This window comes from Mesoplodon bidens (assembly GCF_964165515.1).
Source record: "Mesoplodon bidens genome assembly, chromosome: 3".
Taxonomy (NCBI): Eukaryota; Metazoa; Chordata; class Mammalia; order Artiodactyla; family Ziphiidae; genus Mesoplodon; species Mesoplodon bidens.
Genome location: NC_138178.1, coordinates 73,315,523 through 73,338,544, shown reverse-complemented (window position 1 = coordinate 73,338,544; position 23,022 = coordinate 73,315,523). Strand labels below are relative to the sequence as shown.

Genomic DNA, 23,022 nt, shown 5'->3' with positions numbered 1-23,022 from the left:
TGAGGAAAATCAAAGAATTAACAAGTTTTCCTGAAGGCTTCTTTGAGCTCTTGCCTGCATCTGTGTAATACTGAGGTACCCACCTGAGCGCTCTGCAGTTGGCAGTTGTCCAAGTACTTTTGTTGCAAGAGTGATGGCAACCAAACGTTAATTTTTGGCATCATGGAAAGTGCTTTGGTTAAATTGAGAACTACTCTTTTGGAGATTATGTAGGCAAAAGTATTAATTAAATTGACAACAGTGAAAACAATAAAGAACACTGTCAGAATATTACTTGTAAAGACATTTTGGTAAAAATTTTTGATATTTCCTTAGAATTGCTAAAATCCTGAATCAAAGAGTATACTCAATTTACATTTTGGAGTGTATTGCTAGATGCTTTCCAGCAAGACTGTGCCAATTCATAGTCTTGCACCCAGTGTATGAGAATATCTGCTTTCTTGGATCTTGACCAACATTGTACTTTGTCAGCTGCTACCAAAAACAATATCACACTATTTATATATTTACATTTTTATTTCTTGTGAAGATATATATATGAGTTTTTAAAATTATTGTGATTTGTGCTTTTGTGAACTGCTTCTTCATGGTATCTGTCCATTTGTCCATTTTTCTTTTGGGGTGTTTACTTTTTCTGTTGACTCCTAAGTGCTCTTTATATGTTAAAGGATTATAACATTACTTTTTAATCATGTTAAATAACATCACATGGTTTTGATTCTTACAACTTTGTTTATAATTTTTCTTGACAAATCAATTTTTAAAACATTTTTGTAACAAAAGTTATCAATTGTTTCCTTTACATGAAACAATTGTTTCCTCCATGTTATGCTTTAAAAGGTTTTTCTCACCCCCAACATTTTAAAATATATTTTTCCATATTTTCTTAAAATCCTGGCTCTATGTAATCTTGAGTCACTTATTTGTGCATATTTTCAATTGTAAAATGGAAGCAATGAGTACCTACCTTATGCATTCAATAAATATATATATATATTTTTGTGGTACGCGGGCCTCTCACTGTTGTGGCCTCTCCCATTGCGGAGCACAGGCTCCAGACGTGCAGGCTCAGTGGCCATGGCTCACGGGCACAGCCGCTCCGTGGCATGTGGGATCTTCCCGGACTGGGGCACGAACCCATGTCCCCTGCGTCGGCAGGCGGACTCTCAACCACTGCGCCACCAGGGAAGCCCTCAATAAATATTTATTAAGCACCAAAGTGCTACAAGGAACTTTGTGGGAGCCAGAAATACAGCAATGAATAAAACAGACTGAAATTCCTGAACTAGTAGGGCTTACATTTTGGTGCCTGCATCCACAGGGAAATAATATATATAAAGCCAATTTGCTATTCTGATTTGCTGGGTCCTTAAGCAATTGTGTACCTTATTCTGTACTCACTTAGCCTATAATGCCCTTCCCCTTTTCAACTGAAATTCTTTTCACCTATCAAAGCATGGACCTCTCCATACCAAAATCTCTGTGCTATTCTGATCACCTCTGAATTTATAACTTTTCTCTGGGCTCCCCTGCTACCAGCTTCTTTAGAGCATTTGGATGATTCACCCTGCCTTGCAGTAAAAGCTCTTATATTAGTTGACTCCTCATTAGCTAGCAAGCTTTCCAAAGGCAGCAGCCATGATGGCTTCATCTCTGTATCCTCCCATCACCTGTTCCAGGGCCTGGTCCCATACAAGGTCTCCTACTGGGAATTTGTCAGTGTCAAAACTAACAAAGGAATCTACTAAAAAATATCTCCTTCATGCATTCTATCAGAGAATGTGAATAATTACCTAAACATAAAATTAAACTCACTGTGGTCCATGCAAAGAAAGAAAGAAAAGGACAGGGAGCATATTGCAGGGTTCTGACTGAATGGAGATTTCCCTCTTCCCTCTAGTTGAAGGGAAGACACAGGAAAGAGGATTCCAGTTGGAGGAAACGACATATAAACTCTCAGGTGGAGGCATCATGGAAAATTCAAGGGCTAAAAGAAGACCAGTGTGGCTTCAGGGAAAGGAGTGGCAGGAGGTGGGGGTGGGGTGAAGATAAAGCTGGATTGGTGAATGCAGCCATCTCCTGCTAGCCTTGAAAGTCAAGGTCAAGGGTGTGGCCTTCCTTGTAAGAGCTTTGGGAAGCTTTGCCAGTTTTAGAAAGAAGAGCGATACACCTGGCCTAGAATCATCAGAGCTGGGTTCCAGGACTAAGGCTGCTATTTTCTGGCCTGGTAACCTGCACAACCTCCCATTCCTTGGGTAGAACTAACCCCACATCTCTGAATGAGCGACCCCAGAGAAACACACAGCCAGCTTTGCAAACTGCAGAGTCCTAGAAACAGAAGAGACTGCCATTAAACACAAATGCCTTCAGAGACAGCCAAGCCACTGCAGAGAGGAGAGGTCAATGGCATGGGCGCTGGAGCCCACTAGATTTGGATCATGGCTTCCCTGGGGTCTGCAGCAAGTTACGTAGCTTCTCTGGGCCTCAGTTTCTTCTGTAATAAAACAGGTCTCACCTTGTCAGGTTGTTGTGAGAATTAAATGAGTTGACAAATGGGAAGAGCTTAGCATATAGTAAGCACTCAGAAATGGTAGTTATAACATTACTATTACCATCATTATGATGAGATAGCTTTCCACCACCACCCCCTTTCCTACTGCAGAGGGCTTCATTAATAACACAGGGAGGGCAACACCCAGGGAGGGTGCCGCTGAAATAGCTGGATTTTCTGCATATCAGGGAGAAGGAGGAGGCCGCTTTGGAGGGGAGGAGCCGGCTAAGGAGTGGGGACCCTGTGCTGTGGGAGGACAGAGGGGACTGGAGGCCCAAGAAGTGAAGAGGAGTTCAGAAGGGAGGATAGCAGTTATGGGGCTTCAGTTGCATTTTCAGGGCCTCTTTCTATGGGTCTCACTGCCCTTACTAAAAGATGGTCCAATCTCTCAGCCTTGATTTCTTCTGGTCCTTTGCTAAAAGGAGAATGGGAAGGAAAAAAAACAAATCTGCCTTTCTCAATTTTGTGTATCAAGTGTGCAGACACACGAGTGAACCCACAAACACTTGCACATTTACCTTGTGGGTCCTGTGGAATCTCCCTTTTCACAGAGAATACTCCTCAATTCATTCTACTCTGTACGCTGGCCTTTAACCTGTACAAACGGATGCACTACCATGGTGCCCGTGGATTGCAAAGCTCGGCCTTTTTCCTGTTTTGGGTTTTTCCCCCCATTTTTACTCTTTACTCAATCACTAAAGTTTACATGGTTTGAAAAAAATCACATTGTTGGTATAAATAGTAGTTGGTTTTGCTGGGCTGGATAAAGCAGCCACCAAAAGTTGTTTTTTTTTTTTTGAAAGTTAAAGGTCTTTTTTTCTTGCTAATTGTAGGTATGAGCATTAAGCCTTTTCAGGATAACAAATACTGGTTCTACAGGTGCGTAATTGCTCACCTAACATTCTAGAAATGGCTTATATTTCGAAGTGACCAAGTAGTTGAAGAAAACTTAGTAATACTTAGGTAAGGCAATGATGCCTGCTCTTAATTATCAAATTTAGTAACTTAACTGGAAACATATCTCTTTTGTGTTTCAAATGTCCTGTTTCTAATCTTGATTCTTTCATAACTAGCTGTGTGATCCTGGAACTATCTTAACTTCTCACGTGAAAAACAAACAGGGTTGCGACGCTTCAACAATATCTATGACACAAAAGGCAAGAAGGGGTAAGGACCATTCCCGTTAGATGACAGCTGAATGCAGAATGTGATCCTGGGCCAAATCCAATAGTGAGGGGAAAAAAGGCAATGAAAGGCACTATCGGATCAACTGACAAAACTGAAACATGGATGGTAGATTGCTACCTTTCCTGAAATTGATAACTATACTGTGATTCTGTAGAAAAATGTCCTTGTCCTTAGGAAATACACACTGAACTATTTAGGATTAAAAGGACATGATGGGGCTTCCCTGGTGGCGCAGTGGTTGAGAGTCCGCCTGCCGATGCAGGGGACACGGGTTCGTGCCCCGGTCTGGGAAGATCCCACATGCTGCGGAGCGGCTGGGCCCGTGAGCCATGGCCGCTGAGCCTGTGCATCCAGAGCCTGTGTTCCGCAACGGAAGAGGCCACAACAGTGAGAGGCCCGCGTACCGCAAAAAAAAAAAAAGGACATGATGGTTTCAACTTTCAACTGGTTCAGAAAAAATATGTATGCATATATATATGTATATATATACACACACCCACATGTGTGAGCACGTGTGTGTGTGTGTGTGTGTGTGTTGAGAGAGAAAGAGAAAGAGAAACAGAGAGAGAGGAAAAAATGACAAAGCAAATGGGGGAAACGTTAACTGGTAAATCTGGGTAAAGGCAATATGTAAGAGTTCTCTGTGATATACTTGAAATTATCCTGTAAGCTTAAAATTATTTCCAAACACATAAATGAATAAAGGGGTTGGACTAAATTATGAATTTAAAATTCGAAAATTCTATGGACTGTTGTAGCTGTCTTTCATAAGTTTACAAGCAGCAACAGAAGTGCCAAGCCTGTGGGGTGTGGGAAGGAGCTCCCCTGAGGGCTCCTTGTTGAATGAGATGCAGAGCAAACACCTGCAGTGTCATTTGCTGTCTCCTCTATAAGCTGTGTGACTGGAAAGTCCAGTTCCGAGATACTTCAACAGAGCCTCTCTGGCACGGTGCAGCCCCTCCTCTCCTCTGATGACTGTGGGAAGGGCACTGTGCCATCCCAGGAGGGCGAGGAAGCTGACCCTGGCACCATCAGACCCCTGCTCTGCCCATGACTCACCATTCAGAACGGAGGCCCCAGGCCTTGGGAGGAAAGAAAGGACCATCGTGTCCTCACTCTTGTCTCTCTCTGATGGACATCAGCTAAGAGCACTGCTGTATGCTTTCAGCTTTGTTGTGTCTCGTCTTTTCTTAAAACTCTCCTCTCTCTGGCAGATGGGTTTTAAGAGTTTCAAGGGTTTATATGGCCTCATTGCCCACAAAATTCTCTTTTGTATGAGGCTTCTCAGGGTACCATTTTTCTATACCAGTGAGACCTGGATCATCAAAAGATGAAGCCCAAAGTCCTGTGAACCACTGGTGGGGAAGATAAAGTTACCACTAGCATATGTACCCTTGGAGGTAAGGAAGCTATTTATTTGAGTATTATTCACTATTGGAAATGTTTTATTTTTTATTTTCTTAACCATTTTAAAAATTGAAGTCTATTTAATTTACAATGTTGTGTTAGTTTCAAGTGTACAGCAAAGTGATTCAGTGATACATAAGTGGATCTATTCTTTTTCAGATTCTTTTCCATTATAGGTTATTATAAGATATTGAATATAATTCCTTTGTAGGTCCTTGTCGTTTATCTATTTTATATATAGTAGTGTGTACCTATTAATCCCAAAGCCCTAATTTATCCCTCTCCCCGTTTCCCCTTTGGTAACCATACTTTGTTTTCTATGTCTGTAAGTCTATTTCTGTTTTGTGAATAAATTCCTTTGCATCATTTTGTTGGATTCCACATATAAGTGATATCATATGATTATTTGTCTATCTCTGTCTTATTGTACTTCACTTAGTATGATAATCTCTAGGTCCATACATATTGCTGCAAGTGGCATTATTTCATTCTTTGTCACAGCTGAGTAATATTCCATTGTATATATGTACCATATCTTCTTTATCCATTAATTTGTCAATGGACAATTAGGTTGCTTCCATGTCATGTCTATTGTAAATAGTGCTACAATAAACATTGGGGTGCATGTATCTTTTTGAATTAGAGCTTTCATCTTTTCCAAGATATATGATCAAGAGTGGGATTGTAGGATCACATGGTTACTCTATTTTTTAGTTTTTTAAGGAGCCTCCATGTTGTTCTCCTTAGTGACTTCACTGATTTACCTTCCCACCGACAGTGTAGGAGGGTTCCTTTTTTTCCACACCCTCTCTAGCAATCATTATTTGTAGACTTTTTAATGATGGCCATTCTGACTAGTGTGAGGTGATACCTCATTGCAGTTTTGATTTGCAGGAAATGTTTTATTTTTTTCTTTTTGGAATATCCAAAAAATATGGGTCAGTATTAATAGCCTTCAAATACATGAAAAAGGTGGTGGATACAAAGATTTCTTCTACTGCCATCATGAACTGCTGCAGGCTAGGAGCTGCGTCTCACTCATCCATGAGCTCCTCACAACATCTAGCAGTGGTGAGTTCAAGAAACAAAGCAATGAGCCATCACTGCCACTCGGAAACTTCGGTTGAAACAGTGCTCCTTCCCTTCAGATCAATCAGCCTGGACTAAATCATTATCTGCTCTTTTTATTTATGGAGGAAAACTGTCAGGAGTCAGGGGAACCGTTTATCTGACCTTTGGAGGGTCCTTCTAACCGAATGATCTCGGGTGGTATTTGTATAATATTCAAGTAGATAGATACATCCAATAATTCACAAATATAGAAGTCATTATTTTGATACAATAGTTGGGAATACAATGTGAATAACATAAGCCTGAGATTTAAATGTTTTTGAAGAAAAATGCAAATAAATGGGGGTAACCAGGCAATTAGATTAAAGCAGTTTGGCCAGTGCCAACTGGAATGTCTACCTAATGTTGACAGTAACACTGTTTAGAAAATCAAGGTAATTCACTCTTGCTGACACTGACTGAAAACTGGCTAAATTAGATCCCTGAAAAGAGCAGGAGGAAAGGAGAATTGGGGACACAGTTGTATGAACACAAAAGGAAACTCATGAGGGGAAAGCAAATCTGCTTGAGGCTGGGGGAATAAAAGGAAAGGAGAAGAAAGGGAAAGACACGCGTGATGTAAAACTCCTGTTCTGGGCTTCCCTGGTGGCGCAGTGGTTGAGAGTCCACCTGCCGATGCGGGGACACGGGTTTGTGCCCCAGTCCGAGAAGATCCCACATGCCGCAGAGCGGCTGTGCCCGTGAGCCATGGCCGCTGAGCCTGTGCTCCGCAATGGGAGAGGCCACAACAGTGAGAGGCCCGTGTACTACAACAACAACAACAACAACAACAAAAATCTCTACAAATTACTTGAAACTATTCCCATCAAGAAATGGAGTCTAAATTTCCTTCCCTTAAATATGAGCTGGCCTTAGTGACTTGGATTCAATGAAGAAAATGAGGCTGGAAGTGACATGCTGTGACTTCTGAAGCTGGGTTATAAAAGGAGACACAGCATCTGCCAAGCTCTCTCTTGAACTGCTCACCCTTGAAATCCATTGGTTGTGCTAAGAGAAGGTCAGGCCAGTGGAGGGGCATGGGCATGTGTTCCATCTGACAAGCCCAGCAGTGGTCCCAACCAGCAATCAGCATCAACCAGCTGAAGTCATGGGTGTCACCTGAACCTTGTGAGTGAGGAAGCCTTCAAGAAAACTCCAACCTTGACTGCCCAGTGACCATCTGACTGTAACCACATGAGTGAAAACCATGTAGCTGAGGCCTGTCAACTCCCAGATCCATAAGAAATAGTAATAATAATGTATTGTTGTTTTAAGAAAGAGCCCTGCAAAACATGGCATGTTGGTAAAGTCTAGCCTGCAGCCCGTTTTTCTACAGCCAGCAATCTAAGCTAGGTTTGGTACATTTTTAAAGGGTTGTAAAAGAATCAGAACCAAACAAAGAAAAACATGCAACAGAGTCCATATATGGCCCTCAAAGCCTAAAACGGTTATTCTACGGCCCTTTATAAAAAAAAGTTTGCTCACTACTGTTTTAAGCCACTAAATTTTTCAAAAGGTTTGTTATACAGCTATAGATAACTGGAACACATGATACTTTTTGAACAAAATAAGTGTCACCAACAGGCAAATGCTGGATTTAGAGCACCATGAAAGTCACACTGAAAAGCCACAACTCAACTGCTATCTGCAAGTCAATACTTACCCTATCAATAACTGCTATTGTACAATATTCTAATTTCATAAACACACTTGATCAGCCAAAGCAAAAGTGATGGTAATATGATTCATCAACCAAGAAGAGTATCTTAAACATGTATCTCAGATTTGATTCTAGAATAAACTTTAAATTCTCAGAGACTCATTAATAATTTTAGTAATAACAGCTGGCATTTACTGAATCCTTACTGCGTTCCAGACGCTGTTCTAAGCTATTTCATATGTATTACTTCAATTAAGCCTCATGACAACCCTTATTTACATTTTACAGATGAGAAACTGAGGCACAGAAAAAATGATCTAACCTGTACAAGATCACACAGGTAGTAAGTCTGGAGCCAGGACTGACTTTCATCTGTGAAGTTCATCACTGCATGATGCTGCTCCTCTCCAGAAAAAAATGTCTAATCAAGACACCCAATCCTGGGTTAAAGAACGCACCTGGCTTCCACAGGGCAAGCAGCACCCACACTCTCTTACCAGTCTTCCCTGCATGCTGCTAGTTAAGGGTGCTCTCCACCCACAAGGGATCAGGCCTGAAACCTGGGTCCCCATTTCATTCCGCTGGAACCTAGTACCTCCAATAGCACTAGTTTTTCTGTTGAGAATATCTGAAACTCCTAGACTATCCCCAAACTACAGTTAGTTTTAAGCTGTTCTTTCCAAACCATCAATGTCTTCCTCACATTTTTCCTCTGGTTTCTGTCAATCAACACATGGAAAATTATGCTTGCCAAAGGAATGATTGTCAGGAGAGACACAACATAGGTTTTACGTTGCCAGCTCTTGGCTAAACAAAATCAACAGACTGACCAAGAGCCAGTGGTCCAAATCACTGTTAGGACCAGTGATCATGGAAAATGAAATCAGCATCAGTTTCCTCATCTGCAAACTGGAAGTGATGATACCTATTTTTATGATTTGTTGTGTAGCTAGTGCCAAGATGTATAAAGGGCCTAATCCAGTGTCTGGCATTCAATTAATGGTAGTTATAACTATTGTAATTTTAACACAGAATTTGCCTCTCTTTTAAAAAGCTGATAATTGGCCAATGACATTTCACTGAATAACTGGAAAAGCTGTTAATCACAAAGAAAGATCCAGATTCATGAAACCAGACACAGAATAAGAGTTGCTGCTTCCCATTGGTTACACATCTTTAATCTCCCTTTGTAACAAGCCTTTTCACATTGGAAGGTGTGGTTTTAATTATCTATAAAAATGGCCCCTTCACATTCTTCTTTCCAGCTGAACTTGGCACAAATAGCTGGAGATCAGTGTAAGAAAGAAAGAAAGGGCAATGCTCCAACCTGAACAACATGCAAGGCCACCTCAGCACAGTGACCAAAGGCACACACAGCACCTTGTCTACTCACCAGAAGGGAAAAATAATGAGGCGGCTGATGAAAAATATGATGGAGAAGATGAAAAACAGGGTGTTACAGGTTTGCTTCCATCCGGCATAAGAAAACATCTTAGCAGACTGAGAAAATAGAAAGAAATTGCATTCAGATAGGGTGATATTCATGTAAAAATTTTAAATTAAATATTTATAAATTAAATTATACCTGAGATTTGCTTCAAAATCTTGGTGGGGGTTGGGTTATGGATGAGAAATAGCTGAAACAAGATTGGCCATAACGATAACTGTTAAAGCTGGATGATGGGTCCATTGGGCCCATTATACTCTTTACCTTGCCATATGTTTGAAACTTTGCATAATATAATGTTTAAAAAATTAGTTAGAATGACTGTAATATTACTCCTGTATTTCACAAGCACTACAAATTAGCATAACTAATTTTAGCATGTATTTTATCTGGGCATTTATTGAATTTCTCCATTTAACTGGGAGGAGAGCTGGATTGAAGAAAGGCTGGGATATGAGTGAAGTCCTGGACTGGGCTGGGCATGTTGCAATCAAGGCAGTTACTTTAAGGCAGATGACAGAAGAAGTGGAGTTAGGAGGCAGCCCTTGGGGCCATGCCCTGGTTGAAGTAAAGTTTCAAGCACTTGATTTTCCCTACTTACTTTAAGCTAGACTGTAATACTCATATTATCTGTGTTGAGTGAAAAGAATTACAGAAAATGTTGTTTAATGTGGTACTAATGTAATGAGGATTTTCTCTTGCATTATCCAGAGGAGCCCAAGGCTGAATGGGAAAGAGACTGAAGTTGAGGGTGGAAGGTGGGCAGGTGGGTGGTGTGGCTTAACCCTGCCAGTTTCAGAACTGAAATCACCCAGGAACCTCAGTGCCCATCTAGAACAAGAGAAGCAGCTTATTACATTTCAGGAATGGTTTACATTGCATTTTCCCTACTTACCATGGGGTAAGAATGCGATCAGACTATGGGATTGGCAGGGGCCCAAAAGGGAACAGCCTCCATTGCTGAGACAGAAGGCTGGCATGCCAGCTGGGTAGGACTTGCGTATGGGGAGAAAGGCCAGAAGTTTAGAGGGCTTGGAATGGAGTGGGGAGCTGTTTGAAGGGTCAGAAGGTAGGCCAGAGCAGGAAGCTAGAGATGTGCATAGGCATGAAGAGTGCTACTTTGCCCCCACTTTTAATGGTAAAGTAGCACTCCTTTGGGCAAATGCACACGTGGCCTATTCTGGGCTGTGCAAAGATGGATATCAGAGAGTAACCCCTCTCCTTTGCTAAGTATCAGTCAAGATAGTGTTAAAGTGTTGGGTCCTGGATCCAAACTTAACATGCAGAAAACTAGAGAGGATCATGAAGATGCATGAAGAAGGCACAAGGTTGCTTATGAGTAAAAATTGTAGATGCTGAGGCTGTTCTTCCTTGCAAAGAAAGAACTAAGAAATGACCCAACAACTGTCTTAAGGAACATGAAAGATTAATAGTCTCCATCTTTAGGAAGGTCTAAACAGGCGTAAATGTTGTACCATGTCTGGGTTCAATTAGAACTTGACTGAGAGGACAAACACTAAAACAAACTACTTGAGGAAGCTATGGAATAGGCACTCCTGGAGAATATAAAAAATCGGCCCCACGCCACTATTCAATGTTGTTTCTACCACCAGCTGATGGAGGGTACTGGCCTCGCTCACTGAACCTCAAGTTAGATCATGACTTGTGAATCAAGAATTATTGATGATCATTAACAACATGAAGCTGTTCTCATAGTTTACCCATGTAGGGACCTGAGTTTGACGTTTCATTTTTCTTCTGTTTTTTACCTAAGGACCTCAGAACATTTTCAAACGATAGTGAGCTAAACTGCACAATATACCCTAAGAGGTAGATATGACTTCTCATGCTATAGCTGAGGATAGAAACAAACCATTAAGTGATTTGTCCAGGTCACCTAGGGAGCTATGTCATGTCAATTGCAGGGTAGACAGGGATAACACGGTGTTTATTCCCAGTCCCAACACCTAACGCTCCCTTTTAAAGTAACACAATGAAGCTGTTTTTACGGTGGACACACACCAAAGGCAATTGAACTAGAGGGTTAGAAGAATAGAGTAGCATAAAATTTTTAACTCATGGCCAATTTGGCCTTAATTTTCAGGCAGGGTTTCTGAGATATGATCGGAGAAGGAGGTAATTATAGCAGAGATGTCTACATTCAGAGAGCAACACACGGAAAAACTGGCACAATCCTTCTTCTGCTAAGCCACGTGCTGCCCTGAAGCACATAAAATAATATTGACCATTAGAATCGTATTTGCATGTCTAATTACGATTACATACAAGAAATACAATTCTGTACACAACTAATATTTTAACAACAGCCAGTTGCTTTGAAATGGATTCAAATGACTTCTGGTTATATCTAGAACAGGGTTAGGCACATTACATTTCAGCCTATGGGCTAAAGCTGGTCAGCCCTTGAGTTAAGAAGGGTAAGAATGGTTCTCACATTTTTAAAGGGGTATAAGAGAAAAGAAAAAACAACAAAAAAGAAAAATATGTGCCAAGAGATCCTATGAGGCCCACAAAGCTAGATTTACTACCTGGCTCTTTACCAAAAAGTTTGCTGAACCCTGATCTAAAAGAACAAGATTTTATTAAATTTAATTTAATTTCTTCCATATCAACTTACATTCAATTATTAGCCCTTGAAGAGGCAATCCTGAATGCAAATGGGTTAGCATCATTTTCCCCGGCTTCATTATAAATGAGTATATTTAAATGATGAACAATGTGGCTCTAAGTACAGCAGGACCCACTGCCTCAGGGTAAACAGGAACCAAAGCACATCAGAAACATGTAGAGAAAACAATCTTAATTTTGCATTGTTCCTTATATTTTGTGTAGTTTGGGATTAGGAAGACTCATGTTTTAATGTCCCCTGCTCTGAAACATTCCTTCCTTAGAAAATAAATGTCATTTAAATAAACATCGGCTCTCATTCCTTAAAGCTGGAGGAGGGTCCACGCAGGGAGGTGCAAGCATTCAGTGCGTATTTAGCTTTGCTTAAGTGAATATACGGTGCCGACCAACTTTAAAAATCTACTATGTCATAGTCCAAGTTTTCCATTTACAAGCTTAGAGTTCATTCCTTCTTCAGATACCTCAGCTTACTTCCTAAGCTAATATCTGCATGCAACTTGCATAAGTGGAATCCCACAAATTAACCTCTCTCTCGAGTACCATGGAGAAAGAAGGTTAGAAACTAAAAACTGAAAGCTTTCCTTCCTTTGAGCTTGAAAGATCTGGAGACCTAGAGACATCTGCAGACTTTGGGTGTTTTCAGGACAGAGAGCTCTGCTAAATCACTCACAGACAATTCTTCCTGTGAGGAGTCACAGTTAACCCAGGACATGGTATTGTTATTAGCTTTTTAATGGCAAACGTTTACCTCCAGCCAAATGTCGGCCACATCGTGTAAAATCATCACGAGGGTCCCACTGCGAATATAATTAGCACACCAAGAGAAGCTCATCAAACTAAGAGCAGCCAGGTGGTGGATGACATGAGCTAGAAAATCCTATATAATGAGGGGAAATGGAAACCATTCAGCAAATGCAGTTATTTCTCAATCACTGGAAGAGATAATAATAATTTTAAAACTAACAACTTACATCTGCATATTTTTAACTTTGTAAAATGCTTTCACTTTTATTCTTAAGCACAATCCTTGTGAGGGAGATAGAATAAGTGTTATCCTCATTGATTAAGTCATTTAACTTTGAGATAGCATTGAATAGTTGTCATCTAAGTCCTAATATCTGCTGTTCTTCCCACTGTTCTACAGTGGATATATGTACACACACACACACACACACACAAAGACATACATACACACACAAGCATATTCCTGTGTACATTTACATTTATTGTTAATTCCCTGCCTAATTCTAAGACAGCTATAATAAAACTACACAACTATTAAAATAAGAGTTACTGCATACGAAATAAGGAACAAATGAAAGTGGAATAACTACAGTAGCAAAATACTTCACACCCACCAGGATAGCTATAATAAAAAAGACAAACAATAACAAGTGTTGGCTAGGATTTGGAGAAGTTGGAACCCTTATACATTGCTGGTAGAAATGTAAAATGGCATGGCTGCTTTGTTAGAGTCTAACAATTCCCCCAAAGGTTATACATAGGACTACTATATAGTTTAGCAATTCCACCCCTAGGTATATACATGAGAGAAATAAAAATATATGTTCATGCAAAAATTTGTGCATCAGTGTTCATAGTAGCATTATTCATAATAGCCAAAAAGGTAGAAACAAACCAAATATCCATCAATTGATAAATGGATAAACAAAATGTAGTATATCCATGTAACGGAATATTATTCATTAATAAAAATTATTGATACATGCTACAACACGAATGAATCATTATGCTAACTGAAAGAAGCCAGATACAAAAAAAACATATATTGTATGATTCCATTTATATGAAATATCCAAAAGAGGCAAATGCATAGAGGCAGAAAGTAGATAGTGGTTGCCTGGGGCTGTGGAGGTTAGAAGAAATGGGGAGTGACTGCTAAAGGGTACAGGATTTCTATTTGAGGTGATGGAAATAGAATTGACTGTGGTGATGACTGCAGAAGTCTACAAAATACTCAAAACCATTGCATTATGCACTTTAAATAGATTAATTGTATGGTCTGTGAATATACTGATTAAAATGTTTAAAAAAACTTAAAGACTTCAGTTTCCTTGTAGCCAAAGTAAAAGAATAAACATGATAATAATAACAGCCTAATTTATTGAGTACTTACTATACACCAGAAAGTGCTTTGTATGAATTAACTTGTTTAATCATCACAACAACTAGAGGAGATAAGAACTATTTTTAGCTCTACTCTATATATGAGGAGACAGATCTAGTTTAGCAAATGTAACCAACTAGCTCAAGATGTTAATGAGTGGTGAAGTCAGGGATCCAAACTTCAGCAATTTGACTCCAGAGCCTGTGCTTTACCCAACTCCTAATAATTTTATGTCTCTGAAGATGTGTATTTACAAATATATGACATATATCTACATTTAATTTTTGAAAAGGTGTCCAATGCACCTGTAAATAATAAAGAGAAAGCAACTACTGAAAAAAATAAAAGGATCAAAAGTGGAAAAAAGATAGGATCATTACAGGATCAACCTACCTGAGTATATCTATGAAGACCTTCTAAATAATGATTATTTTCAATTCTATCCCTTGAGAAAATGACTCAGTCAATTAAATTTTGATATATTCTTAGCCTAAATTAAGTTAATAACAGTTAAACTATAGCTATTATTAAGTTTTCTGAAAAAGGAAATCATTTCAATCAGATTTTTTCACAGTATGTTCTTATGGTTTATTCTGTAAGTTTCTTTTCAGATCTCCAGTTGAGCAGCTGACTGGGCCCCTTAGTGATAGATTGTACACCATCGCTCACTCAAACATCATTTAGTCAAGCCAACTTGGTTTTATTTCCTTAATACTGAATTTAACTTAATTTTATTTATCACCCAAATTTTGCTACAAACCAATCTTTTATAGAGAGCGTAGCATATAAAGTACATGCCAAGAGTATTTGTCATTTGATCTGTACTGCTAACGTATATGAGGAAATCCGTGACTGCATTGAGAGTATAATATGATTTTCTGTACCAGCAAATAGGAATCAGTAACAACCAAACAGTTCCTAAAATACCACACTTTGTGACCTCAGAGGATGCATTTAGTATGCCTGTGACTCAGTTTCCCTGCAAGTAAAGGAAAGCTAATAGTGCTTGAAGCAATGTTTTCTAACAAGGATCTTGGATGAATTAAGGAAAAAATGTTTTCAAAGTCACTGAATACATCAAAAGAATTATATAAAGTGGTCTGTAATCAACTAAAGGACATGGCTGTAGAATTAAAACTACTAGCACTTTTCTTCTTTGCACTGAAGAATACTAAATTCCAAAACCAAAAGAAAGAAACAGACATCATAAAGAAGAGTTCTTTTCTTATTGAACAAGTGTAGAGCTTCAAAGTTAAAGTTTCTATAATGTTTCACTACAAATACTTACCAAGGCACCAAAGTATGAGCATATGCACTATTCTTTGTGTTATAAAAGCAAAAAAGTTATGAACTGGAACTGAACATATATAAAAATATGATTTAAAGATCAGGATTTGGGGCAGGGGGATAAAAACTTTTGAAAAAAATGGATAAAGTAATTTTGTAAATAAGACACTTACCTTCCTCTTGATATCAGAGCCAAGGCTAAATAAGAGAGACCAATAAAAACTCATCTCCAAAATGTAGTACCAGTACTGAGATGGCAGCAAGGGCTGAGGAAAACAAGAGTAATTCACTACTTTAATGTCCCCATATAAACAACTCATTTTAAGGATTAAAACTATTGTTTATACCTATTTATATTCCACAAAATTCTCCCAAATAATAATGTTTTACATTTCAACTTCTGAGAAGAAATCAGAGACAATATTTTGAGGCATTTTGTTTCTAAAAAGGGAGACAAGAATTCCAAAGTCAAGTTAAATGTGTTGTTTAAAATTTAATAAAACTACAACAGGTGTAAAAGCATTCTTTTAGTTGAGTGAGAGTTAAATTAGAAAAGTAATTTTAAAATCTTTACTTAAGAACAATGGAAAAGCTGTTCTGCTTGTCCCACAAAATACCTTGTTTTATATTTCTTGAATACTACTCAAATCTGATGTCCTAACCTCTTTTGTAGTGACAAGATGGTGATCCAAATTGGCCCATTCTTAAATGGGACAGTAATAAAATATATACAATTATTTAAGTACTCTAAAAATGTCTCCTGAAAAAAACAATGAAATTTCCATGGCTAGAATTTTCTTTAAAATAGGAGGGGTGGTGTGCTTATTTTAGCTAAGCTGAGACATTATATTACTTGGTGTGATGGGTTGTAACATTAATGCCCTCAATGAATCTCACCTTCTCATATTCATGCCCTGGTACAGTCTCCTCTAACATCACCAGGAGGCCTTTGAATCTTGGCCTTTGGTCAAGGGGACATAGCAACTATGATGCAATCAGAGACCTCATAAGCACCATGTAAGAAACCTGAGCTATCCTGCTGGAGGTCACAAAGTAGAGCATCAAGGTGTCCACTGACAAAAATATAAATGAGGGCACCAGGGACATGTGATATGCCCTAGCCAGACTGTCAACTAACTGAAAATGCATGAATGAACTCAGCTAACACCACATGGAGCAGAACTGCTCGGCTGAGCCTAGCCAAAATTGCTAATCCATATCATAAGCAAATAAATGGTTGTTGTTTTAAGGCACTAAGCTTTGGTGATGATTTATTATACACCAGCATATAACTGACACACCTGAGAAGTGAAGAGTAAAGCTAACACATTAAATGGAATAATTTTCTGGTCAACTCATCATCCTTGATAAGGCCAAGAAAGAATAAGACTTTTTTCTTTCTTCTATGACAAACAAGCCTGTATGAGACTAACCCTCCTAGTGAGAACTACTTAAAAATATGGATAAAGTACAGAAAAAAATATCTGTTTGAAGGCATTGGAGAACAACCAAGGCATCCAGAACCTGTGGAGCCAAGATTTCAAAGAGAAGAAAAATGCATTAAATGGAATCCTTTATTTCAAGTGCATCCTTAATTCAAAAAGTACTACAGACCCTAAGCAGGATAGTTTCAAAGAAAACCACACTTATGTATAGCATAAAGTCTGCATTTGCTAATTTATAAGCAGTATAGAGCCCAGAGACTAAGAAGCAGTAGTTAAGTAGGACTTTTGGCAATCTCATAGTGCTAGGAAGCAAACTGGTATTCAGGGCCAGCCAGGGAAAAGGAGTCCTGGTAAATACTATAATCTTTTATTTAAAACCACTGTAAGGGAATACCCTAGGAATATGGGTAAGTTGTAAATACATCTGCCTTCACAAAGACTGGAGTCTATATTAAATCAGTTCATTCACAGATAAAATTTAAGGTGATCTGTCTCTACTCTAACTGCTTAACAGAAGTGAAAGTAAGTCCTCTCAGGAGGTAGATAATACCATTTCTAAGCATTATTTTTCATATGCAATGTCTATCATTCAATCAAATGTTATCAAGCATAAGGAGACAGGAATAAGAAAGAAAATAGACCCACAGGTGAGCAAGATATTGGATTTATTAGACTCTGACTTTAAAATAACTTTAAAAACTAACCAGGTATTTAAAGTTATTTTTAAAAGTTAGTGGGAATTTTCAGTAGAGAACTGGAATCCTTAAAAGAAGAATTAAGTGAAAATTTGAGAAATGAAAAATAGTATAACTAAAATTGAGAACTCAAAAGATGTGTTTAAGAGCAGATTAGACACTGATGAAAAAAGCACTAGTGAACTGGAGGACATGAAAGTAGAAAATATCCAGAACTGTGAAGGGTCTGAGATTTTACCCTACTTGCAAGTTAGCTTGCCATAGTTTCATGCATGCTGATAGAAGACATGAGACTCCTGGGTCAGAGATAAAGGACAGCTTATTATTCATACTAATACAGTTGCCAGAATATCAGTATTTGGGCCAGTTCTCCCATCCCAATTCCCATGGCTAAACAAAGAGGGTCAGGTGACATCTGCACATGCAGTGAGTTTTGCTACCAGAGAGGAACACTGAGGTAGGGAACCTAAATCTTTACAATGGACAGTGACATGCATACCAATTGCTCCAGAGGAGACATTATCTCTATCTTCCAAGGTTGCTTGCCATACAAACATCTTTGAAAAGACAGTACAGAATAAAAGTCAGTCCGTGTATCACTTCATATGACATGCAGAAATGCAAGAGGTCTGTGGAGAACTGTGTCCCTATAGACCAAAGCAGTAAGGCAAAAGGATGGAAAATATTAAGGAAAGCATAAGAGAGCTTCGGGACCTAGCATAAAGGTCTAATATATTAGCACACTTGTAATTGGAATTCCAGAAAGAGAGGAGAGAGAGAAAAGAACAGAAGCAATGGCTAAGAATTTTCCAAAATGGACTTAAGACACCAAGCCACAGATTAAAGAAGTACTATGGACAATAAGCAGGATAAATTCACAGAAGACCTCATTTATACATATCATATTAAAATTGCTAAAAGACAAATACAAAATATTAAAATCAGAGAAAAAGGACACCATGTGAAGAAGCAAAAATAAGATGGACAACTGAATTCTTAAAGAAACTGAGGGGATCCAGAAGACAATGGAATGACTTCTTTAAAGTGCTTAAGGAAAATAACTACTAACCTAGAATTCTATGCCCAGCAAAAATACCCTTTAAAAAAATAGGGTAAAATGATAACATTTCCAGACAAGCAAACCAAAGGGGCTTCTATGGCCAGAAGGATAATAATCCCAGATGGAAGCATGGAAATGCAAGATGCCAAGGAACAGCACGGAAAGGGCAATTTGACTGATTTACAAATCAATTATTGTAGTGACTTGTAGGGTTTTAAATATTTGAAGGAGGGGATAGGAGTAGTCTGATGATCTTTCAGTGACTGGAAAGAGGTAAGAGCACTCATTTACATTAGACTCTGATAATTGAAGGATGCATATGGTAATCTCTAGGATAATTACTAAAAGAATAAAAACATGCATAACTGAAAAGCTAATATAAGGGAATAAACAGAATAATAATTTTAAAAAAACTTCACTGTCTCATAAAACAGTAAGAAAAGAGTACAATAAATGAAATGTATCAGGTAGTACAAGCAGAAAATAAATACTAAGATGGTAAATTTAAACTCAAATACATAATTACATTAACCATGAACAAAGAAAAGGAATGAGACAAGTGAAGGGTAAATAAGGAACAAGGATAAGTAAGCTCCAGTATAGAAAGAACCAAGGACTTCACTGAAGTGGATGGAGAGCAGGAAGGGACTCAGACCTAAATCAGCGGACAAGCTGCTGAGGAGGGAAGGGACTAAATCAGTGTGACTTACCTGTCTAGGATAGTCATTCCAAACCTCCCAAAGGTCATATACCCAAGGTTTCTGGAAAAACAAGGAACCAAGAGAAACTTTGTCAAAGGCTGATTTCAGCAGAGACATAAGCCCTTCCTTATGTCACTGATAGGGAGGAAATGCGCACAGTAAGATGCACTTTAATCACATTCCTGCTGCTCCAGCTGCAGCTCTCTCCCTCCACAGGTGTTTCTACTTGTTCCTATACAACACCCCTGTGACATGCACCACTTCTAGTGAATCTGGAACCAATAATAGTCCTGTGTCACAAAGGAAATTACTTATTTCAAACAAGTGCCTCTTCTAATGAAATTATTTCTGAACCAATTAGATTACTGCTTCTGTAGCAATAAAAATATCTTGAAATATCCATAGCAATAAAATATCTTAAGAGAAATCTTGAAAGAATCTTTAGAGACATCTCTAAAAGCTATCTATCTTTTTTTTCTGCTTAACAATTTACTATTAAGTTTATACATCACTTAATGAGGTAATTATTTAATAATTATTTAAACAGACAATGCAAAGAGAATATGGTAAGGAGAGATTTGATTTCTAATGGGCAAGAAATGAAAGTCTTCATAAACAAGTGGCCTTTGATATGGGACTAGATGGAATTTGATGGGTAGAGATAGAGGGGGAAGGGCAAGACATTTCTGGCAAAGGGGATAATATGTGCTAAGATCCTAAAGTGGGGATGTGCCAGGTATATTCAGTGGATTGTCAGTGGTCCAGTTTAGTTGGTGTGTGGGTTGCATGAGTGAAAATAGGGAGATATTAGGTTTAAAAACTAACATTACAAATGCAAAGCTTCACAAAAGCTTTGAAAGACAGACTGAGGAGTTGCTATTTCTCTAGGCATTAGAGTGAGTAGAGGTTTAAAAGCTGGTTACCTTATTGAAAGTATTATATCCCAAGGAATTCACAGGCAGGAATTTTAAAAATTAAAGACAAATTCCAATCAAAGATATCAGAAAGACAACTTACATCATAAAGAAATGCAATTCCAGCAATGGTAATCATTAAGTAAAATGTAAATCGCCAGCTGCCAAAAGAAAGAAAAGTCTTGTTAAGGTGACTGACAACTGAGGAGAAAAACACTTGCTATAACAGTTTGGAAAGAATGCACATTCTGGAGTCAGAAAAATCTAAGTTGATATCTTGATTCTGCCACTTGTTGGATGGCTATAAGTTCAGATAAGTAACTTAACTCATGGAGCCTTAATTTCTTCATCAATAAAATGGGAATAACAAGACTTACCTCAAAATGTAAAAAGAATCAAAGATAACTTATGAAAAATATTGATCATAGTGGCTGGTATAAAGTAAGCAACAATAAGTCATAGCTACTGTTATTATTAATATGCCTAGCCTAGTTCCTGACACATGATAAATGATGGTTTGATATTAGTATTATCTAAGTACTCATTTCATCCCAATTTAATTCTCAGTGAAAAGGTTTCTATGTCACTAGACTTTAGTCATGTCTCTGAAAAGCAGATTTTGAAAGAATATTTTTTTCTCATGTATGGAGAAAGACCTATACGGTAGATTAAGGGACTTAAAAGACCAGTTGTAATGCACAGGTCTTATTTAGATCCTGATTCAAATAAACTGCAGAGAAAATTAAGACAATCAAGGAAATCTGAACACTGATTGAATATTTGTTGTTATTAAATAAATTTTTACTTTTTTCTTTTTTTTAAGTTTAATTTTATTTATTTTTTCCTGCTTTATAACAAATTTAATCAGTTATACATATACATATGTTCCCATATCCCCTCCCTTTTGTGTCTCCCTCCCACCCTCCCTATCCCACCCCTCCAGGCGGTCACAAAGCACCGAGCTGATCTCCCTGTGCTATGCAGCTGCTTCCCACTAGCTATCTACCTTACGTTTGGTACTGTATATATGTCCATGTCTCTCTTTCACTTTGTCACAGCTTACCCTTCCCCCTCCCCATATCCTCAAGTCCATTCTCTCGTAGGTCTGTGTCTTTATTCCTGTCTTACCCCTATGTTCCTCATGACATTTTTTTCCCTTAAATTCCATATATATGTGTCAGCACACAGTATTTGTCTTTCTCTTTCTGACTTACTTCACTCTGTATGACAGACTCTAGGTCCATCCACCTCATTACAAATAGCTCAAGTTCGTTTCTTTTTATGGCTGAGTAATATTCCATTGTATATATGTGCCACATCTTCTTTATCCATTCATCCGATGATGGACACTTAGGTTGTTTCCATCTCCGAGCTATGGCCATCATTATTAAATAAATTTTTAAGGTATGATAATATCTAAAATAGTTCTTATCGTTTAGAGATACATACTAAAATACTTACAAATGAAATCATTCGATATCTGATATTTGCTTCAAAAGTGATCTTCAATAATAATTGGATGAAAGTGATCAAAAGTTACAAACTTCTTGTTATAACTTAGTACTGGAAATGTAATGTATAACATGATGACTATTAACACTGCTGTATGGTATATTTGAGAGTTGCTAAGAAAGTAAGTCCTAAAAGTTCTCATTACAAGGAAAATTTTTTTCTTTTTCCTTTATGTATCTATATGAGATGATGGATGTTAACTAAACTTATTGTGGTAATCATTTCACAACATTCATAAGTTATTAGACTGTACATCTTAAATTTATACAGTGCTGTATGTCAAATATATCACAATAAAACTGAAAGAAAATTATTATCCACACACACAAAAAAACAATCTGTGGTAGGGGAGAGAAGTAGACGAGGGCAGAAATGACACAGGATGGCCCTGGGTTGATAATTATTAAAGTTGGTGATTAAATCATAGCATACACAGCTCATTTAACTAGTCTTTCTACTTTTGTATATGTTTACTACTTGGAAAAATGAAAAGGTTTTAAAAAATTAGTGCTATTTTATCTAAGGATTGCTGAAGCAACAATATTAAAAATAACATTTGTTCCCTACATTTGTGTAATGCCTATAGTGCTCTCCTCAACACACCTGTGGGATAAAAAAGAAAGAGGAATATCGGCCTATCCCCACTTGGTAGATGAGAAGCCAGGCTTATAAAGGCTAGGCCGTCCCCCAGCTCACCCAGCTGAGCAATGACACAGCCGACGCAGAAATGTAGGTCTTTGGACCCTGAATCCAGTGGTGTTTCCTGAACACTGTCACTGTCTCTAAGCTACATGACAGTTTTTCTTTATGGCTTGTTTTGATGAAGGAAAAAAGTAGGGTTCAGTTACTCAGAAAGTTGAACAATAAAAATGAGTTGGATGGGACCTGATCCCACTTGTTTTATTTACTGTTGGTCCAGCAAAGCCCCACGCTTAGATGTAGAGAGCATTTCCTTGGTCCTTGATTATTCTGGCCAAACAAGAAGCACAAAAAAGAGATGATGAGGCTTGCCAGCCCCAAAGGAAGCCATAAGTCTAGGTGGCATATCTCATATTATTTGTTTCTCAAACATGTATTGACCTCTTGACACTGCTTGCCAGGCACTATGCTAAGCACACTTGGGTGATATCACATTTTCTTCCTCAAAAACAAGCTTAAGAAGTAGGTACTATAATTAGCCCCTTTTATGTATTGTTGCTTGGTTCTCACAACAACCCTAAAAGGTAGATAAGATGAAGACTAAAGGATGCTGAGGTTGAGAGAGATCA

At 38.2% G+C, this 23,022-nt stretch overlaps 1 protein-coding gene across 1 annotated transcript in view; it reads right to left on the bottom strand.

The window, feature by feature from the left end:
* Window positions 1–23,022, bottom strand: part of CERS3 (ceramide synthase 3) — a 98,321-nt gene that overhangs the window by 40,777 nt on the left and 34,522 nt on the right. Inside the window, exons 5-9 of the mRNA XM_081230174.1 lie at window positions 20,346–20,403; window positions 19,338–19,388; window positions 15,601–15,693; window positions 12,761–12,889; window positions 9,310–9,416 (exon numbers count right to left, since the gene is read on the bottom strand). Coding sequence (XP_081086300.1) covers window positions 9,310–9,416; window positions 12,761–12,889; window positions 15,601–15,693; window positions 19,338–19,388; window positions 20,346–20,403 — 438 coding nt within the window. The remainder of the gene's footprint in view (window positions 1–9,309; window positions 9,417–12,760; window positions 12,890–15,600; window positions 15,694–19,337; window positions 19,389–20,345; window positions 20,404–23,022) is intronic.